General features: G+C 34.6%; 1 protein-coding gene and 1 long non-coding RNA gene across 6 annotated transcripts; both read left to right on the top strand.

Moving 5' to 3' along the window:
* The first annotated feature begins 5,563 nt into the window (after positions 1–5,563).
* On the top strand, positions 5,564–6,632 carry LOC147949970 (uncharacterized). The gene is made up of 2 exons (XR_015596193.1): positions 5,564–5,881; positions 6,118–6,632. It is a non-coding gene; the product is annotated as an uncharacterized LOC147949970 (long non-coding RNA).
* A 1,237-nt stretch (positions 6,633–7,869) lies between these two features.
* On the top strand, positions 7,870–10,947 carry LOC104792741 (uncharacterized). 5 transcript variants are annotated; one of them, XR_015562449.1, is made up of 7 exons: positions 7,879–8,360; positions 8,681–8,916; positions 9,007–9,265; positions 9,829–10,008; positions 10,097–10,252; positions 10,365–10,630; positions 10,726–10,947. XR_015562449.1 is itself a non-coding variant. In XM_087459588.1 (6 exons), the coding sequence occupies exons 1-6, from the start codon at positions 8,331–8,333 to the stop codon at positions 10,536–10,538; spliced, it is 1,035 nt and encodes a 344-aa protein (XP_087315714.1). In that variant the 5' UTR covers positions 7,870–8,330; the 3' UTR covers positions 10,539–10,947. The 5 variants fall into 5 exon arrangements, 2 of the variants coding, with proteins under 2 accessions (XP_087315714.1, XP_087315721.1); XR_015562450.1 differs by having other exon boundaries at positions 10,365–10,640; XM_087459588.1 differs by having other exon boundaries at positions 7,870–8,360; positions 10,365–10,947.
* The last annotated feature ends 7,314 nt before the right edge of the window (positions 10,948–18,261 follow it).

Here is an 18,261-nt window from a genome sequence, read left to right as displayed (position 1 = left end):
ATAACTTTTTAAAAAATCCCATATAAAAATATGATCTCATCAATATCATAAATTAATAATCAAATAAACTAGTATATATATATATATATATATATATATATATATATGTAAGAATATTTAGTGAAATATGAATATATTGTTGTTTGTTTGTTCTTGAATTTGCACTCATGTTGGAGAGCATCTCTAATTTTTCTGACTGCATCAAAAACTTTTGGTGTTGTTTTCTCAAATCGCATCAAAAAATTGTAGAGAGTTCTTGATGCGATAATTGTTTCCTTATGTGTAACTGATTCTAAAGGTATCGTCATATTTTCTTCAATTTCATCATCACCTTGAAAAATAGTAGCAGTAATTTTTTCTAAACTCTGAATTTCTGATAAAAAATCTTTTTTATAAATTAATAAAAATATTAATTTATCCATAAATTAAAACCTTTATAAATTAATAAAATTTTGTGGTTCCGACTTTATTAATTTATAGAAGTTTTAGTGTAAATGAAAAACGGTCAAAGACGATAAAACAAGTCTACGCTTCCCACAAGAAGTACAAAAAAAGGTCTTCCCTATCTTTTTACTACATATATAAGGAACGTTACATTTTAAAGAGCAAAAAACTCACGTGACTAAATTACATGAGATCTAGTTATATCTATCTATCTATACATTTTGGGACACATGAAATAAATCCTTATAGAAATCACTATTTATTTAATTGTATATTTAATTTATACTATAATATAAAACAATAAACTTCAAACAAAATACTTTCTAATTTCCATACTAACTAATATATCTATATTTGTAAGATTGTACATTTTAAAATTACAATCTAAATATTAGTTATATATATAGTTAGTCTATAAAAAAAAATTACATCTTTTTCTTAAAAATTGACTCTGCGCATTACCGACAAGATATAGTTATATTCACCCGCGCATTACCGCGGATGAATATCTAGTTAAATACACAATAAATTAGCGACAAGATATTATGAAGATTAATGTCCTTTTAACTTTTAATGGTTCATAGATCCTTCTTCCATATTTCCAAAATTGGAGCATGGAGAATTGGAGATTGACAAAGTCCCCATTTAACGGCGGTTTGCTTCAAATTCATGACCGTCTAAAGCTTTTTTGTTGAAGATGTGAGCAAACTAGGATTTATAGTTAAATTAGTTTTCCTATATATATTGTATCTTCAATAACATAACAGTGACATGCTCAACAATCTCTCCCCCAGATCCGATTCAATACCTGCCTCGCGTCCAACACTGTCTACTCTACACCAGATCACATGCTCCACCGATGCAGCCCGGAGTGAGAATGGAAACTTCTGACAAAAAAAATAATCTTCTGACTATTATGTGAAATTGCTAAAATTTGGTTGAAAAACATTACACATAGTTATTCTATGAAAATTACCCTATATTAAATTGCCAACTATCGCAAAAAAAAAACATTTGGTATGTTGAAAGTTCGATATGTAGAAACTACGACAACAATCTTTGTAATCACTAAATTTTACGTAAAAATACGAGTTTTTTTTTCAAATACAAATTCTGAACATGTTTAATCATTCAATGCTTTTGATTGGCATTTATATATAAAAAAAAGATTATCTGAAATTCCTGAAATAATTATAAGATATTAGAGTCCCGGTCAACTTAAATTTTGTTAATTATATACAATGATAAAAGACCAGCTCACGTCGTTTATTCAATTCAATTTGCTTCTTGCATGATCCACACATTCTCTTTAATTATATATTAGGTAATACTCCATGCTACAACATACTACGAAAAGATATATATTATAATTAATTTATTTATATTTGGAATGCATGAAATTTTTTGGCTAATATATTTTTTTATATAATTTGAAATTTTAGATATTGTTGAATAATATATTTGGTTTACTTATATGATATAACCTATACGTAACTATTTTAGAATGGCAAAAATATCTCGTCTCATCCCGTCTTGTCCTGTCCCGACTTGTTTCATCTCGTCTCTACTCGTAAAAATTTTTATGTCCCATAACTGTTCCCTTTCAAATAATTAACTATTAGACAATTTTTATCTTCTAAAATATTTGGATAAGAACATAACTAAATTTTGTGATTTTCTCACATTTTTGACACATAATTTATTTAATTATGCAATAGAAGGTTTGTTCATAGTAAATAAATTAAAAAGCTACTTTTTAATATTCAATTTTGCATAAATATATAGTAATACAATATAGTCAACCAATTGTAATTACTGAATTTTAGAGTTTTAAATACTTATTTTAGGGTAATCACTATTTAGAAATACAAATATAAATTGAAATTTCGTTGCTTCTTTTTTATTCTTTTAAATGATTTTTTTATTCTTAAACAACAAATGTAATCCATGAAATATTTTCTTGTCATAAATATATATATATATATATATATTACTTTTATTTATGATTACAAAATATATTAGTTACAAAAGATATTTTAAAAGATATTTCTTGCATATCTTGTGTTTTAAAGAGTATTTACAAATAAGTTGATTTTAGATATATTATATATATTCATTAAAATAAATATGAATTGATTTTTATTAATTTCAAATATCTTATATATTAATTAACTTTATATTATTGAGGCTACAATGAATACATTACTATATTAAAATACCTTTCAAAGTAATTTAATTTTTATTTTAAATTGTAATAAGTTATTTTTAAAAAAAATTAAACTGGATTTATTTATTTGTTCCTAAAACTGTGAGGAAAAATATATACAAATATTGAAGGAGGATTTTCAAAAATACCCCTTTTTCTATGTCACTTTTTAAAAATACCCTTTCATAGTGTCCATTTTCAAAAATACCCCTTTTCAATATATAAAATGATTAAATTTTAAACCCTAAATACTAAACCCTACCTCCTAAAACTATACCCTAAATTATAAAATTGAGAACCCAAACCAAAAAAAAAACAAATTCTAAGAATTAATTTAACATAGTATAATTGTGTAAAAGAGGGCAAAAATGAAATGTACAAAAAATGGGTATTTTTGAAAAGGAGTAGCTCAAAAAGGATATTTATAACAAATTCTCAATATTGAATGTAATTTCTTTTCTTGTTTATTTTTTTCCTGAAATATTTATAAAAATTCAGAAATTTATATTTGATTTATTATGTAAGATTATCCCAACAGGTTATGATGTATATATTTTCCTTAGTTAAATATTCTAATTGATTAAGATTTAGGCAAAATTATCTCAAAAGATTGTTTTAGATTTGCAGTTAAAAAACAATCAAGCAATTTGATAAAATTTGGAAATCAAAATATATGATTTAAATTAAACCATATCAGTGGCCAAGATTTAATTTCATTTTTATAATCAACAGTAAATATTTGAAAAAATAATCGGCTCAACTAATCGGGTATTAAATGACCTGCGCGGGATCCAACTTAATTTGAATGGTTAGAGAATTTTAATTCCATAATATACCAATGTATTAATAATTATTGATTTCTAACCATTTTATTTAAAAACTACCAAAACAAAGTCATGGTACAAAATTTGGTACACGAGTACTCCTGCTTTAATAGTATAGATATAATAAATCACACAATTGATTAATTTGATCGAAATTTACAAATATTAATGAAGCATTTAATGTTGAGCATAATTTGCAACGAAAAAATAGTGTCAAAGTGCAAATTTTCTTGCCATGGACTCGTTCGTGTTTGTAAACACCTGCAAAGAACATTTATATTTTGAATATCGTTATCTTCATGTTGGTCTTTGTAATTTGCATATGATTTTGTAAACACCTGCTAATTAAGGATGTTGGTATTAGTTGATCCCTTTGATGAACAACTGGACTGAGTTGTGGCTATGCCTGAAATAACAGTCAAAACCGAGTGGCAAGGAAAAAAAAGTGTGATCACTAAGGTCTTCTTGAGAATGTACTTTTATGATGTTGTAGCCTCCAAAAAGAACTCCCATCGAATAGTGAAATACCCATTCCAGTTTCAATGGGTCTGGTGGCTGTGAGAACCACGTAGGTCGTGTGTTTTTGATGCGTCTTTTGGCATGTGTGAGAACATCTCCAAACATTGTCAGGGCCTCAAGCTTCTTCTTGTTTTCATCCTTCTCGACCTCATCTTCATCTCACTCAACCTTCTTCTCATCTTCATCTTCCTTCTCCACCTCATCTTTATCTCCTTCAACCTTCTTCTTATCTTCATCTTCCTTTTCCACTTCATCTTCATCTCCCTCAACCTTTTGAATATCTGATACATAAATGTGAAAATGTTTAGATTCGTACTTGTTTTGCTCATTTCGTTATCTTCATGGTAAAAAGAGGTTATAAACTAGCATTTTGATTAGTGTAATATTTATTTTCGTTATAATAATCAGAAGAATATATTGAGATCTGATTTTGGATGTGAGATTACAATGTAGTGTGAATTGGCGAAGAAAAAACTAATAAAGACCGTAGTTAGTAGTTGGCATTTAAGTAATGACTCAATCAATTAAACTTTTTCTACCGTTTTGGTTAAAGAAAACTATACAAATATGCAATTAAAGAAAATCCTTTGTAAAAGAAAAAATAATACATTTGTAATTTTTTTTTTTTTTTTTTACAATTTATAAATTATTAATTCTGCTGAAAATAATTATAAAATATTATAAGAATATTTCTAATGATAATGTAACAGATGACAAAAAATCATATAGTACAAATTATATAAAAATCTTACAAAAAAAGAAGTGGTAAGGTTTTTCTTAAAAATAATAAACTTCCATAATTTTAAGAAATTATATAATTTGTATCAGTTTTCTGTTCAAACAAAACACACAAATCTTCAAAAATATCATTTTTGGTTCAACTTCATTATATTGGTATATTTTATTATTATTATCATTTCTTATAATGTTGTCCTAGATATATAGTAAAGCTACAAGATAATCATGATGGTTTATGATGAGACCAAGGACAGCTCAACCAAAAAACATGGACATGAGGAGCAGCTTGAAACAGAGGAAGCATTGGAGGAGGAGCTTGTACCACCGGAAGCATTGGAGGAAGCGTTGATCGTTCTGGCGGGTCCTCTTACAAGATAAAAAATCCAGGAGGTTAACCCAAGCTATCAATGGACTAATCAAGGAGCTGGACAAGAAGCAAGAATACGTGGCTCAAACCATTTGGACGGCGCTCACAGCTCAGGGTGTTCGATGAAGGATTAAGTGTTGCTTATGCACTCTTTTCCCTTGTCAAGTTTTGTCCCATTGGGTTTTCTTGACAAGGTTTTTAATGAGGCTTAATTGATACTTTCAAGGCCCCTTTGTCACCCCATTTCGTGGTCCAAGACCCATCTCTTTACCTTGGCCCATTTTCTATTTCTCTGTTGTTTAAACTTTGCATTTATTGCTTTTGTATTTTCCTAGGTATTGTGCATGAGTTTGACCTTTTTAATGCTCTTGCAGATTTCCTAGACATTTATTTTTCCCTTCTCTCCTCTTCTCCTTCGTCCCCCCTTCTCCTATAAAAAGACAATGTAGTTCTCATTTGTTTCTCATCAAACATTTTAATCAAAAACCTTCTTTTTTACTTATTTGATCAGAGAAGTGTGTAATATCTTCTCAATTTGTTTACTTCTTAGTGTGTCATATCTAAGTTGTAATCAAGCCTAAAATCTAAGAGAGATGTATCGTTCTCCTCTTCAATCTGCTGCAATTCCACCTCTTCACCTTCTCCGCCGATCATCTCTCCACTCCGCTGCATCTTCCACCCATTCATCATTATCATTCCGTCCATCCCTCTTCAAGATCTTGAAAAGTGTGTCTTTGGACATAGATCCTCACCCATGAGTCTATCATGTGGTATCAAAGCCAGGTTGCAACCAGGTTTTGAAATTACAGTTGTCACTCTCAGTTTTCTCCAAGTTTTTTTGTTCATCTTGCAAGAATTTTATAAAATGTTTTACTCGTTCAAAAATTACGAAATCAATTGTATCTGGATCATCTTTGAGTCTATTATTTTTAAAAGTTGATTTTTGAATTTTTGGATTTGTTTTCATATTTTTCCAGATCTGTTTTAGTTACGTGTTGGATCTTTGATTTTATTTTCAGGTACCATGGTGACGTCTGAGGAAGAGGAAGAGTCATCCACCTCTACCCTGGAAAAGAGAATCATGAAATCAGTCTCAGCAGCTATGACAATGATGCTCAGTGAAAAGCTTGGTGCTCTACACTTGAATCAAGTCAACCCAGCAGCACCACGAGGAACCAAGGCCAAATGATGAGACAAGAGAATACTACAGTCATGCCTCCTCTCACAGTAGTCAATGCAGGCGTCGACGAGACATGCCACAAACTAGAGATCCTTTGGAAGGTCTAAAATTCAAAATTCCAATGGGATTGTCCTCCGGAAACACGTCCTTATATTCTTGCAAAACCAACTCAATAATACTCGGTAGCACCGGTTCGGGGTTAGTTGAACAAGCAAGAGTTTCTTTGTAATGACTATGATCTCCAAGAGTTTTTTTTTTTTTTTTTTTTTGTCAATATGTCAGATTAGTGTGTCTAGTTTCATTTCCACTGTATCTTCTTACTGTATTAGAAACAATCTCTTTTTTTTTTACAAACTTTATTGCAAAGCCTATTATGTTAAATATACATAATTTGTTTTTGCCATTTTGATTGATCATCAGATTTTGGACACACACAAATACAAAGCCCCCCCCCCCCCCCCCCCCCAATGACGTTTTCAAAAGATTTGAGTGATCGATATATCATGTTTAGGTTTATTTTTATTTATTTTTAATTGTAGACGGTCCATAAATTAAATCTTTATAAATCTTTTATAAAAGGTCCAATGATTTTCCTTTGTCGTACCGGTACAGCGTTACTTATTATACTTTCGGGTATATGTTAAGTTTTAGTTAACAACTCAAACTTGGTCTGAGTTTGTTATATAGTAGGCTCTATCATGCAATTGCTATATTACAATTTTTATTTAAATAAAAATTCAACCAAACCCTATCTAGTTTGTCCACGAATATCACGATACTCATGATCCTTCAAGGCTTCAACAGAAGCAAAATACAAATAATCGGTGGTAAATGTCGCCTCTTAGTTTGATTCCCTTTGGAAAACTCCAAGAATCTACTATGATTACATTTGTGTCATTTACCTTTGTGGCAAATTTGGTGTTTCACTTTCGCACCTCACCCTTAATTTATCATTTCGTTTTTTTTTGGTACATTCAAAGTGAAAAATCTTTTAAGATCTCTTACAGTCGCCACAAAGCGCACTACCACATACATATTTGCTTAATGGATATGTCGGTCAAAGTAAACATTAGTATTTTATCTATGGTGTTCCATTTCGTAGAGTATCAATACAGTTGTTGTTTTATATTCTTATATATCCAAATCTTTATTTGTTCTAGATTGTGATCCTCTAAAAATCTTCACATGTATCTAAACCAACATTAATTATGTTGTTTGGTTCGGTCTCTCTCTACTTAACTTTCCAATAATCCAATGTGTCGGTTGTCGGATTTCATTTCACGATTAACAAGACTCGAGAACAAAAGTGAAAAACTACTAAACGGAGATGAAAACAAAAAAGCTAACTGTGTAGATTAAGTCAAAACTTAAAACCCCAAAAATCCGAAGAATCCAATAACTAAAAAAATAAAGCATAAGTCAAACCTAAAAATATGGAATGGGTCACACGTTAATTAATACTAATACAAAACTCTTTATCCACCTGATGCTTCTTTATTGAAACCCCATTTTTTTTAATATAAAAAGATTTATTTTATAAAAAAAAACTAAAAAAAAAAAAAGAAGAGGCCATAGTGTGCATGTCAGAATCATCCTAAACGACGCCGTTTCATAAGTTAAGGAGAGCTTCGTCTCGAGCTTTGCGCTTCAATTCCCAAAAAGTTTTTTTTTTTTCTCTTTTCTCCTGTGTAAGTGCAAACATCTAATTTCCCAAGAAGTAATCTTAATTATTTGTAAGAGAGATCCGTAAATTCAAAGCAACATCAACAACGTTCTTGGGCATCTCTAATCATTTTGTTTTTTATATTCTATTTTCTAATTTTCCAGGACAAATTTTTCCTTTTTTTTTTTTTTTTTTTCATTTTCTTTCTTTTGTATGGGCTGATCAGAGAAAAAAGCTACTTTGTGTGTTTCGATTCATTCATTATTGTGTTTTTTGTTTAGCTGGAAGGTGTCTGAATAATTCAATGCTCTCTTCTTCTTCTTCTCTTCCTTTCTAAATCTGTCTCTCTCTCCTCTTCTCTCTCTATCTATCTCTGTTACGAAGCAGAAATGGGCGACGAACACTCTCTCATCCCAAAGGTACCTTTTTTTTTTCTGGGTCTTTTAGCTGTTCCTTTGTTTATGCTTAATCTGATTTGGGTTTCTTGTTTTGAGTAATCAAATTGAATAAAGCCTTGATTTTTCTTTTGGGTTTGGTATGAACTGTTCTGTAAAAATTGACACTTTCTACATCTGGGGTCTTGCGTGAATTTGAAATGTTTAGTTTTCTTTCAGGCTAATTTAATGATACCCATGTTGTTTTTATTTGACCCTTGAGTTATGGTTTTTTTAGTTTCTAAATTAAGCAAAACAAGCCAAGGAATTTAATGTTAAGGTTTTTTTTTGTTTGGTTTTTGCAGGATAGTTTTGTCTTTAAGCTTCCTAAAAAATCACCACTTGTGTTAAGGATGGTTGTTCTCGTGTTTGTAATGGTCTGTGCTGTTTACATTTGCTCTATTTGTTTGAAGCAAATTGGTGTTGTCCCTAGTGCTGGGTTCATGAATGTTGAAGTGTTTGAGAGGCAGTGTCCTGAGCCTAATATTGAACCTTGGGATATACCTTATGTTCATTATCCTAAACCTAAGACTTATAGCAGGTAATGAGAGTGAGTTTGTTTTGGTTCTTAAGTTTTTTTAGTGCTTGTGTTGTTGATTTGTGTGTATTGTGGGTTGGGGGATTTTGTTAGGGAGGAATGTGCCTGCAATCCTGTTAGGTATTTTGCGATTCTATCGATGCAGAGATCTGGTAGCGGCTGGTTTGAGACTTTACTTAACAATCATACTAACATAAGCTCGAACGGAGAGATCTTTTCGGTTAAAGATAGGAGAGCTAATGTTTCGACCATTTTTGAGACGTTGGACAAAGTATATAATTTAGATTGGTTGAGTAGTGCTTCTAAGAACGAGTGCACCTCTGCTATTGGTTTGAAGTGGATGCTTAATCAGGTAATGTTCTAAATGTTAAGAGATTTGCTAGTCTCTTTATACTGAATGGTTACTTACTGTATAAAATAGCTTAGATGCTGAAATTATAAATTTGTAGTTAAGACTACAAATAAGTTAGAACAGATCCTACACTATAAGATGCTCTCTAATGCTGTTACTTGGTCAGTGTTCAGAATATATAATTTAAGTATATGACTGAGCTATTGGTTATAAGATTAGAGCTGCATCTTTTGCCTTAGATAGATAAATCTGCTTTAGGGAAGAACTGTTTTGTGATTGTAACCGCTGATAGAATGATATGGTTCTGGTTTTGATTGAGTTCTGGCTGTATTTCTTGCCCTTGACATATGTGTTTGATTGTATTCTGATGGTTCTGATCTTGGTAAGAGCAGAATCGAGTTCCAATAGCCTTAATGTGTTTGCTTACCTTGTTAATTTCACATATTTTGGTTTTTTGGTGGATTCTTTGTAGTTGTAGTTCACATTATTATTCAGATTTCATTTTGTGTTTCATCTTGTTTACATTATAATGTGATCGGTTGTTGGGGATGAGACATATGCAGGGTCTAATGAAACATCATGAAGAGATAGTAGAATACTTCAAAACCCGAGGCGTATCTGCTATTTTTCTCTTTAGAAGAAACCTCTTACGCCGGATGATTTCAGTTCTTGCAAACTCTTACGACAGAGATGCTAAGCTATTAAATGGTACTCACAAGTCCCACGTCCACTCCCCTAAAGAGGTTTCCCTCTCTCTCCTTCTTTGTTTTTCTTGCATGTGTCTGTACATTCGTCTCTGTGAAACTAAACTTTTGAACAAATGGGTTTCAGGCTGAGATATTGGCGCGATACAAACCATTAATCAACACGAGTCTTTTGATACCTGATCTGAAGCAGGTTCAAGAAATGACTTCAAAAGCACTTGCTTACTTTAACACCACTCGCCATATCTTCCTCTACTACGAAGATGTTGTCAAGAACCGCACCGTGAGAACATTTTGTGTTTTTCAAGGTTCCTTAACTGGTTTCACTGCACATATTGTTCTTTCTGATGAAGCCGAGTGTTTTTTCCCCCCCCCCCCCCCCCCCCCTTTTGCAGAAACTAGACGATGTGCAAGAGTTTCTAAAGGTCCCAAAACTCAATTTAAAGAGTAGGCAAGTAAAGATTCATCATGGTCCGTTGTCACAGCACGTACAAAACTGGGAAGAGGTTCAAACGACACTGAAAGGGACCGGTTTTGAAAACTATCTACTAGAAGATTACCGCAGGTGAATTAACTCTTAGGAGAGAGTGATGTACATAAACCTCTCTCACAGAAAGGTCAGACCAACTTTGTAGGAAAGTTTTGGTAGTGCCACGAACAGGTTTTTGCAAGTACTCTTTTATCATTTTTTTAGTTATCTCAGTTTCTTCCATGATTTAATCAAGTTAGTTTTTAATTCGATTCATTCTTTATCAGGGAACTAAGAGTTCTATTGTAATCGGGAACACGATCTGGTTCATCCTCTTATTTGCTTCTAATGATTAGAACAAAGAACAAAGATTTGCCAGTTTGATTGATTAACTATGAAATTGTCTATCACATTTGTTTGTATGTGATTGGTTATATATATTGTTAAGTTGATTTTGTAGACTGAACTGATGGAGATACAAAGGGACTCTCTGTTTTTGCGAACAAAAATAGATGTGAAGAGTCTGTATTATTCTTGACCATTTCCCTTTAAACTAACACTAGAAGAATATTTGCGATATGTGCAGCTTATAGCTTACTGTTTTTTAAACAATTTTGCTACTAGTTTGTTATTTTTTTGTAGAATATTTTTTGTCTTTTCTTAATTATAGAAATCTTGAAAAATATAATTTGACGTTGATTATTTTAATACTGGTTTTCTTATTTTGTAATTGAATTATTAGATACATGCATGAACAACTTTATTTGAGAGATTTAAACGTTCTATAATTCTTGTCTAAAGTTTTTAAAAAAAATATTTTAAATGAAAGCTTGATCTAAAGATGCATATTTTGTAACAAATAGTTTTTTGGTTGAATAACTTTTACATTCATTCAAAAAAAACAGCTTAAGTATTTAGATATATTCATACTTAAGCTTCTCAATTAAATACTATGAAACACTAACATTTTCTTTTATCAAAAGAATTGCAGTTTGGCTTACTCTTTAATATATATAACTAGATTAAGATCCGTGATAGAACACGGGTGGTTGAAATTCATTTTATTTATTGTAATTTTTATATAAATATAATTTATGTGATTGTTTTTTTAAAAAAATTTGGATAAAAGATTATGAAATAAAATCATAAGCTAAATATGATGACTTGAAAAAGACACTTATTTTGTAAGTTTTATATTGTTAATGATTCTACATAAGTATCTGTGCTATAACACTGGTTAAATTTTATTTTATACAAATTTTGTATATTTTCTATTTTAAACTAAAATTTTAATATGTTATATTAGTTTATGCACGTGAAGTTATTTCAACAATGTATATTCTACCTCATGACTTGAATGTCATTATAAGATATAATTTTGTGAATCTGGTTTTTAAAAAGCAAGTTATTATATTATGAGTAATTTAATATATTGTTATACCTTTTGTTTTAATATACTTGGTTTTTTGTAATTCTTTCATAATATAGTGACATATTATTGACTGTAACGCATGTGTCCCAAAAATTAATATAAAAATGATTTGAGTTTATGTGGGAACTGAAGTTGAATCGGTTTAGTTTAAGAGGAGTGTTAATTACACCAAGCTCAATTATATATGTGATCATATGGATTAATGGAGTTTTGTTTTATTAAACTGAAACTAAACCAGCCTAAACCAAAAGCCCTAATTTACTCTTTTAAAAAGAAGGAGAGCGACGACCTGGTTGGCCGTCACGGACGAGGGGAGGATACCTATGGACGTCGAAAGAGAAAGAGATGGTGGTTGAGAGAGTGAGATGTGTTCAATTTGTTGTTGTGTTTTCCGTGTAGGGGTGGTTGGTTGTGCGATTCAGTAACTACACGAGGTGGTGTTTGGGATACATATTTAAGTGGCTTGTTTAGGTGGATCATGAAGTGGCCAGTTGGAGGAGTAATTAGAGTCTATAAATGTAAAACGCTTGTGGAGCTGAAGTACGTTTATATGATTACTGTTAGTAGATGCAGAGTATGAGATAGTTTGCTCTAGCTAGTATTTGTGGAATTTTTGTCAGAAGCGGTTGACGCCGGTTGTCTTGTCGGAATTATGAGATTCCAGTGAAAATTGTTTCCCGTGTGTCCGGTGTAAAGATTGAAAATCCGGGTGCGGTCGTTTCAGTTTGGTATCATAGCGTATACGGTTCTAGGACATGTTTTCAAATGGAAATAAACTTTTATGGGTCATGGAGATGCAGTAAGTGTTAAGGAAAAACACAAACGTGTTGTTGAGGTGATTGATCCATGAATGATCAAGTAGGAAAAATGTATTATGGAGTAATCCAAGGATGGAGTTCCGAGGAGATAAGTTGGAGACTTACTTCGTCGACATCAATTTAATGCGAATGAGAATATTTGTGAATAGTTTAATTGGAACAATTGGTCTAATTATGGTTGGAGAGTTGAGATCAATGAGAGCAAGAGATTGGGAGTGAGGTGTTCTCGCCAAAGACTTGTTTGATTATCAAGATACTTCTCGGAAATACTTCTGACTGTGATGACTAGTAGACATGTTTGGGGGTCAGCTACTGCCAAGGTTTTCTGAAAGTTGGAAGAACTGCTCATAATCTTGGATAATCATGCTTGACGGGATTACATCGACGGGAACTAGGAGAGCTTACTGTGATGTTTATGTGGTGTCGGCTACGGGAACTCAGAGAGTTCTTTGAGTTGTGGTTGTTGTCTGCGCGAACTTGGGGAATTCACCAAAGACACGTCTGTGGTAGACGGTTGGTATGTTTTGAGTGCAAGTATGACATGGTGATGTTGTACATGAGGCACATGAGGTTGAGAGGGTTCAACCTCAAATTTGGTTATGTGGTTTAAAAATGGAAATTTCTATGTAGGAGTTAAGACTTTTCTATTTTTGGAAAGTACATGAATAAATAGCCTAAGTGGCAGGGTTGTTTGTTATATACTCTTTGTGACATTTCTTTGATCTTTGTGACGTTGTGTGGCCTTTCTGACGTTGTGTGGCCTTTGTGGCCTTTGTGGCGGGCTGTTTAGCCAATTGTGTGGCCTTTGTGGCGGGCTCTTTAGCCAATTGTGTGGCCTTTTTGGCGGGCTGTTTAGCCAATTTGTAGCCTTTGTGGCGGGCTGTTTAGCCAATTGTGTGGCCTTTTTGGCGGGCTCTTTAGCCAATTGTGTGGCCTTTTTGGCGGGCTGTTTAGCAATTGTGTGATCTTTGTGGCGGAATTTTTAGCCAATGTTGCTTGTTTAGGCGGTCCTTCGGGATTTATGGTCTTCGTGACGGTTCTTTGGGACGAGTGGTCTTCGTGACGGTCCTTCCGAATGAGCGGTCTTTGTGACGGTCTTTGTGACGGTCTTTCGGGACGAGTGGTCTTCGTGATGGTCCTTCGGGGCGAGTGGTCTTTGTGACGGTCCTTCGGGACAAGTGGTATTTGTGATGGTCCTTCGGGATGTGTGGTCTTGGTGGCGGTCCTTGTTAGAACAATTGTTTGGCCTATGTGGCGGTCCTGTTTAGGACATTTGTTTGGCCTTGGTGGCGGTCGTTGTTAGGACAATTGTTTGGCCTATGTGGCAGTCCTATTTTGGACATTTGTTTGGCCTTGGTGGCGGTCCTTGTTAGGAAAATTGTTTGGCCTATGTGGCGGTCCTGTTTTGGAAATTGGTTTGGCCTTGGTGGCGGTCCTGTTTAGGACATTTGTTGGCTTTAGTGGCAGCCCTTGTGGCGGTTGTTGGCAGTAGGATATTGTGATGTTCTTGCGTGAGCCATGTTTGGCCGTAGGAAAATTACAATACTTCTGCAAGAGCCATAGAGGTAGTTCTGGTCAGCATGATACTCGGACGAGCTCAGTATTATAACTCTAGAGATATGAGATCTCGAAGAACTCATGAGGGGACAATTAGGTTCCTGAGTACCATTTAGCTTAAAGTACTTTGTGATCTGAGAGCTTAAATGGTATATCAACTTCGGGTGACGATCCGAAGGCATGCTGTAGGGTGGTAACCCGAGACCAAGATGAGACTTCCTGGATACCGTAGCTTGAAGGCTTAGGCCCGATGGCAAGTCGGTAAGACTCGAAGGCTTAGACCTTAGAGCGGGGGGAGATGCATGAGTTGAGAGTCATTAATACTATTCGAGACGCGGGTTATTGGCCGGATAGAGCCCTCATAGTTTAGTCAGAGGATGTGCAAGCCATAGAGTTGGATGCATGGGAGATCCTTGACTGATGGTTGGTATTGCTAAATTCGAGGAGTTGGTAAGCTTGTCAGGGGAAGCGAGTCAAGAGGCTTAAATTAGCGGCTCGCAAGGCAATCGACGCAGTGAATTGGAATATGCGGACGTATGGTATTTATCTGTTTTATTACGCTCGTATGGATGATTCACTGTGAAAAATTGTTAAGTGGGAAGCTACTTTGTTTAGCTACCTTGATGAAGTTCCTTAAAAAAAAAAAAAATGATATATATATATATATATAAAAAAAACAAGTTTCCCTTTTGCCTCGTGTTTTGGTGGTGTGGTCGGAGTACCACAGTTGAGTATGCCAGGAGTTCATATACGAAGCGTGAGGGAGTATGAGGGTGATGCCAATGTGGCATTAGTGTAGCCAGTATGGTGGCTGTCGGTGGGACAACATTTTTTACATAGGCCCTAGATGATCGGTTTGCAGATTTGTTTGACTTGCAGTCATGGATGAGATGATATTCCATAGTAGGAATATGGGTGGACATGTTTGATATTGCGATGTCGTAATCGGATCACGGGAGGTGGAGTTTGTTGGGAGATGCTTATTGACGTTAAGACCTGTTTGCTCTAAGGACATGTGGTCCTGAAAAACTCATGATGAGAGGATTAGTTCTCCTGAGAGGATGAATAGATCCCCAAATATAGAGATCTCGAGGATTGCGATCTGAGAGTGAGACGGTATGACTTAAAGACAGTGGTCTGAGAGTGAGATCGGTATACCTCGAAAATGTTGATCTTAGAGTAGATGAGTTGGGAGCAAATATTGTCTAGGATATGAATATAAGCATAGTGACTAAATGTAGACCTTGAAGGTTGATGGTGGTTCAATCTCAAAACTTGTGTGTCAACTTGTTTGGTCAGGTTGTGGTATGAACCGTTGCGACGGTGGAAATGTATTGTAAATTTGTAATTGGGCATGCGGTGTTGTCAGATTCGAGGACGAATCTTTTGTTAGAGGGGGAGAATTGTAACGCCCGTGTCCCAAAAATTAATATAAAAATGATTTGAGTTTATGTCGGGAACTGAAGTTGAACGGTTTAGTTTAAGAGGAGAGTTAATTAAACCAAGCTCAATTATATATGTGATCATATGGTTTAGTTGAGTTTTGTTTTATTAAACTGAAACTAAACCAACCTAAACCAAAAGCCCTAATTTACTCTTTTAAAAAGAAGGAGAGCGACAACCTGGTTGGCTGTCACGGACGAGGGGAGGATACCCTAGTGGACGTCGAAGGAGAAAGAGATGGTGGTTGAGAGAGTGAGATGTGTTCAACTTGTTGTTGTGTTTTCCGTGTAGGGGTGGTTGGTTGTGCGACTCAGTAACTAGATGAGATGGTGTTTGGGATACATGTTTAAGTGGCTTGTTTGGGTGGATCATGAAGTGGCCAGTTGGAGGAGTAATTAGAGTCTATAAATGTAAAACGCTTGTGGAGCTGAAGTACGTTTGTATGATTATTGTTAGTAACTGTAGAGTATGAGATCGTTTGCTCTAGCTAGTATTTGTGGAATTTTTGTCAGAAGCGGTTGACGCCGGTTGTCTTGTCGAAATTATGGGGTTCGAGTGAGATTGTTTCCCGTGTGTCCAGTGTAAGGATTGGGAATCCGGGTGCGGTCGTTTCATATATGACAACCCGTTCCGTGGACCCCACTACCCTCCGCTAGCTACCCCAACGGACCGTCCGTGGACCCTGCTAGCCCCCCTCTAGCCGCCCAAACAGACCCCAAGTTGGCCATGCAGGGCATTGATCCTAACCCCTCATTGTAGACATCCAAATCCACCAATAGGTTATTGGTGCGCCAGACGTTCCTCGAACCCTGGTCTCCACCCTTTAACAACCTTCCACAGGACAAGCTGAAACAACCCGACCCATTTTTTTTTTTTAATAATAAATATAATTAAGAATCCCATACTACTTAATTAAATCAAACCACAATACCGACAACTCATCTCTAAACCAAGAATAACCAATAAACACAGCGGAAACATACCAAACCAATACATTATCAATACAATAAAATTCCTAACCATTCTATTCATCAACCTAGCATAACTAACCAAGGTTCCAACATAAACAATATGACAAATCCAACAACACACAACCGAGACCCTAGTTCATCCTCCTCCTCATCGCCCTGATTCCACGTCACATACCTGCACACCACAAACAACAATTGAGATGCGTAAGTATTATCACAAATACTTAGTGAGGTCGTCCTCCCATCTACTAGGTTATACACACAAACAACTGAGACCCTCATGTTTAAGCAAGCAAACAAACACAAACAATACATCAAACCAGGAAAACAAGTCTCGGATGAGACTGGTGTCGACCGATGCTAACTCGGTGTCGATCGATGCTGGCACAGAGTGGTGTCGATCGACACTGCTTCTGAGGACGCGAACTGCACGAACACAAACGTCGATCCTTCTCTTCAATTCATCTCGAAACCATCCCAAACTCACCCAAATTCCTCAGGAACCTATGGGAAACCCGAAAACAACAAACCCAAGCAAGCAAACACTACAAATAGACAAAGAACAGCCAAACAAAAGAAATCTCAGGCTTAGATCAACCATGGTCAAGCACTCACCTCTTCTGCAGGAAGATTTGATTGAGAAACGGTGGAACAACACCTTAGGAAGCTTCTCCTTCGTTCCCAACAACAGCTCTCCCTTCTACAGCTAGAGATCTCACCAAAAACCACCAAGAACAAGCCAAAAACTCAAAAACCACAAGTTCTCTCCTCTCTCTCTTTTTCCTCTGCAAACGGCGACAAAACACACTATAAAATCCTTAATTCGTTGCTTCTCCCCTTATATACTCGGTTTAGGGATTTCTAATTGAACCAAACCGAACCAAACAACAAAATTGCGAAATAAAACCAAATCCGACGAACCCAGAAATAGTGGTGTCGATCGACACACCCTTGGTGTCGGTCGACACTCACTCTAAAAATCCAAAAACTGGTTCGCGGATGTTACACAAGCTGTCACCAATTGACCTGCAGATCTCTCTAATGCTGGTGTGTCACTCAAATGAAGAGAGTTGACCATGTTTCACAACAATGTTTTTAAAACCGGACTGGAAGGTGAACCGGTCAGACCGGTTGAACCACGGGTCAATTAGTTTATTCGTTTGTTTACATTTTATAAATATAACATCTACTTTTCTATAAATATATGAACAAAAGATACATAATGAAATAATAAACAACTAAAATTAAACTTTTAAATGATTAGATAAAATAACTAAATGATTTTTTTATAAATAACAACATTTAATTTTGATTTGGTTTGAGTTTGAAGTGTGATAAAAATAAAATATTTTAATTTGATACTGACCCATTGGTCCAACCTGTCGGTTCAACCACCGCTTCACGTGTTTTTAGCGGGTTATTCCGATTTTTTGCGGGGTTTTAGTTGTCTGGTTTTTAGAGGTAAACCGGACCGGAATGTCTACCAGGTCGCGGTTGGACCGGTCTAGTCCAGGGTTAAAAACATTGTTTCATAGTATAGATTTGAGTAGTCGATTTGTTTTGATTGAAAAATAAGAAGATTAATAATAGCAAATAAGAAGA

This window comes from Camelina sativa, chromosome 1, assembly GCF_030686135.1.
Source record: "Camelina sativa cultivar CO46 ecotype springtype chromosome 1, ASM3068613v1".
Lineage (NCBI taxonomy): Eukaryota > Viridiplantae > Streptophyta > Magnoliopsida > Brassicales > Brassicaceae > Camelina > Camelina sativa.
The sequence above is the reverse complement of the archived record's forward strand: the minus strand, read 5'-3'. Positions and strand labels throughout refer to the sequence as shown.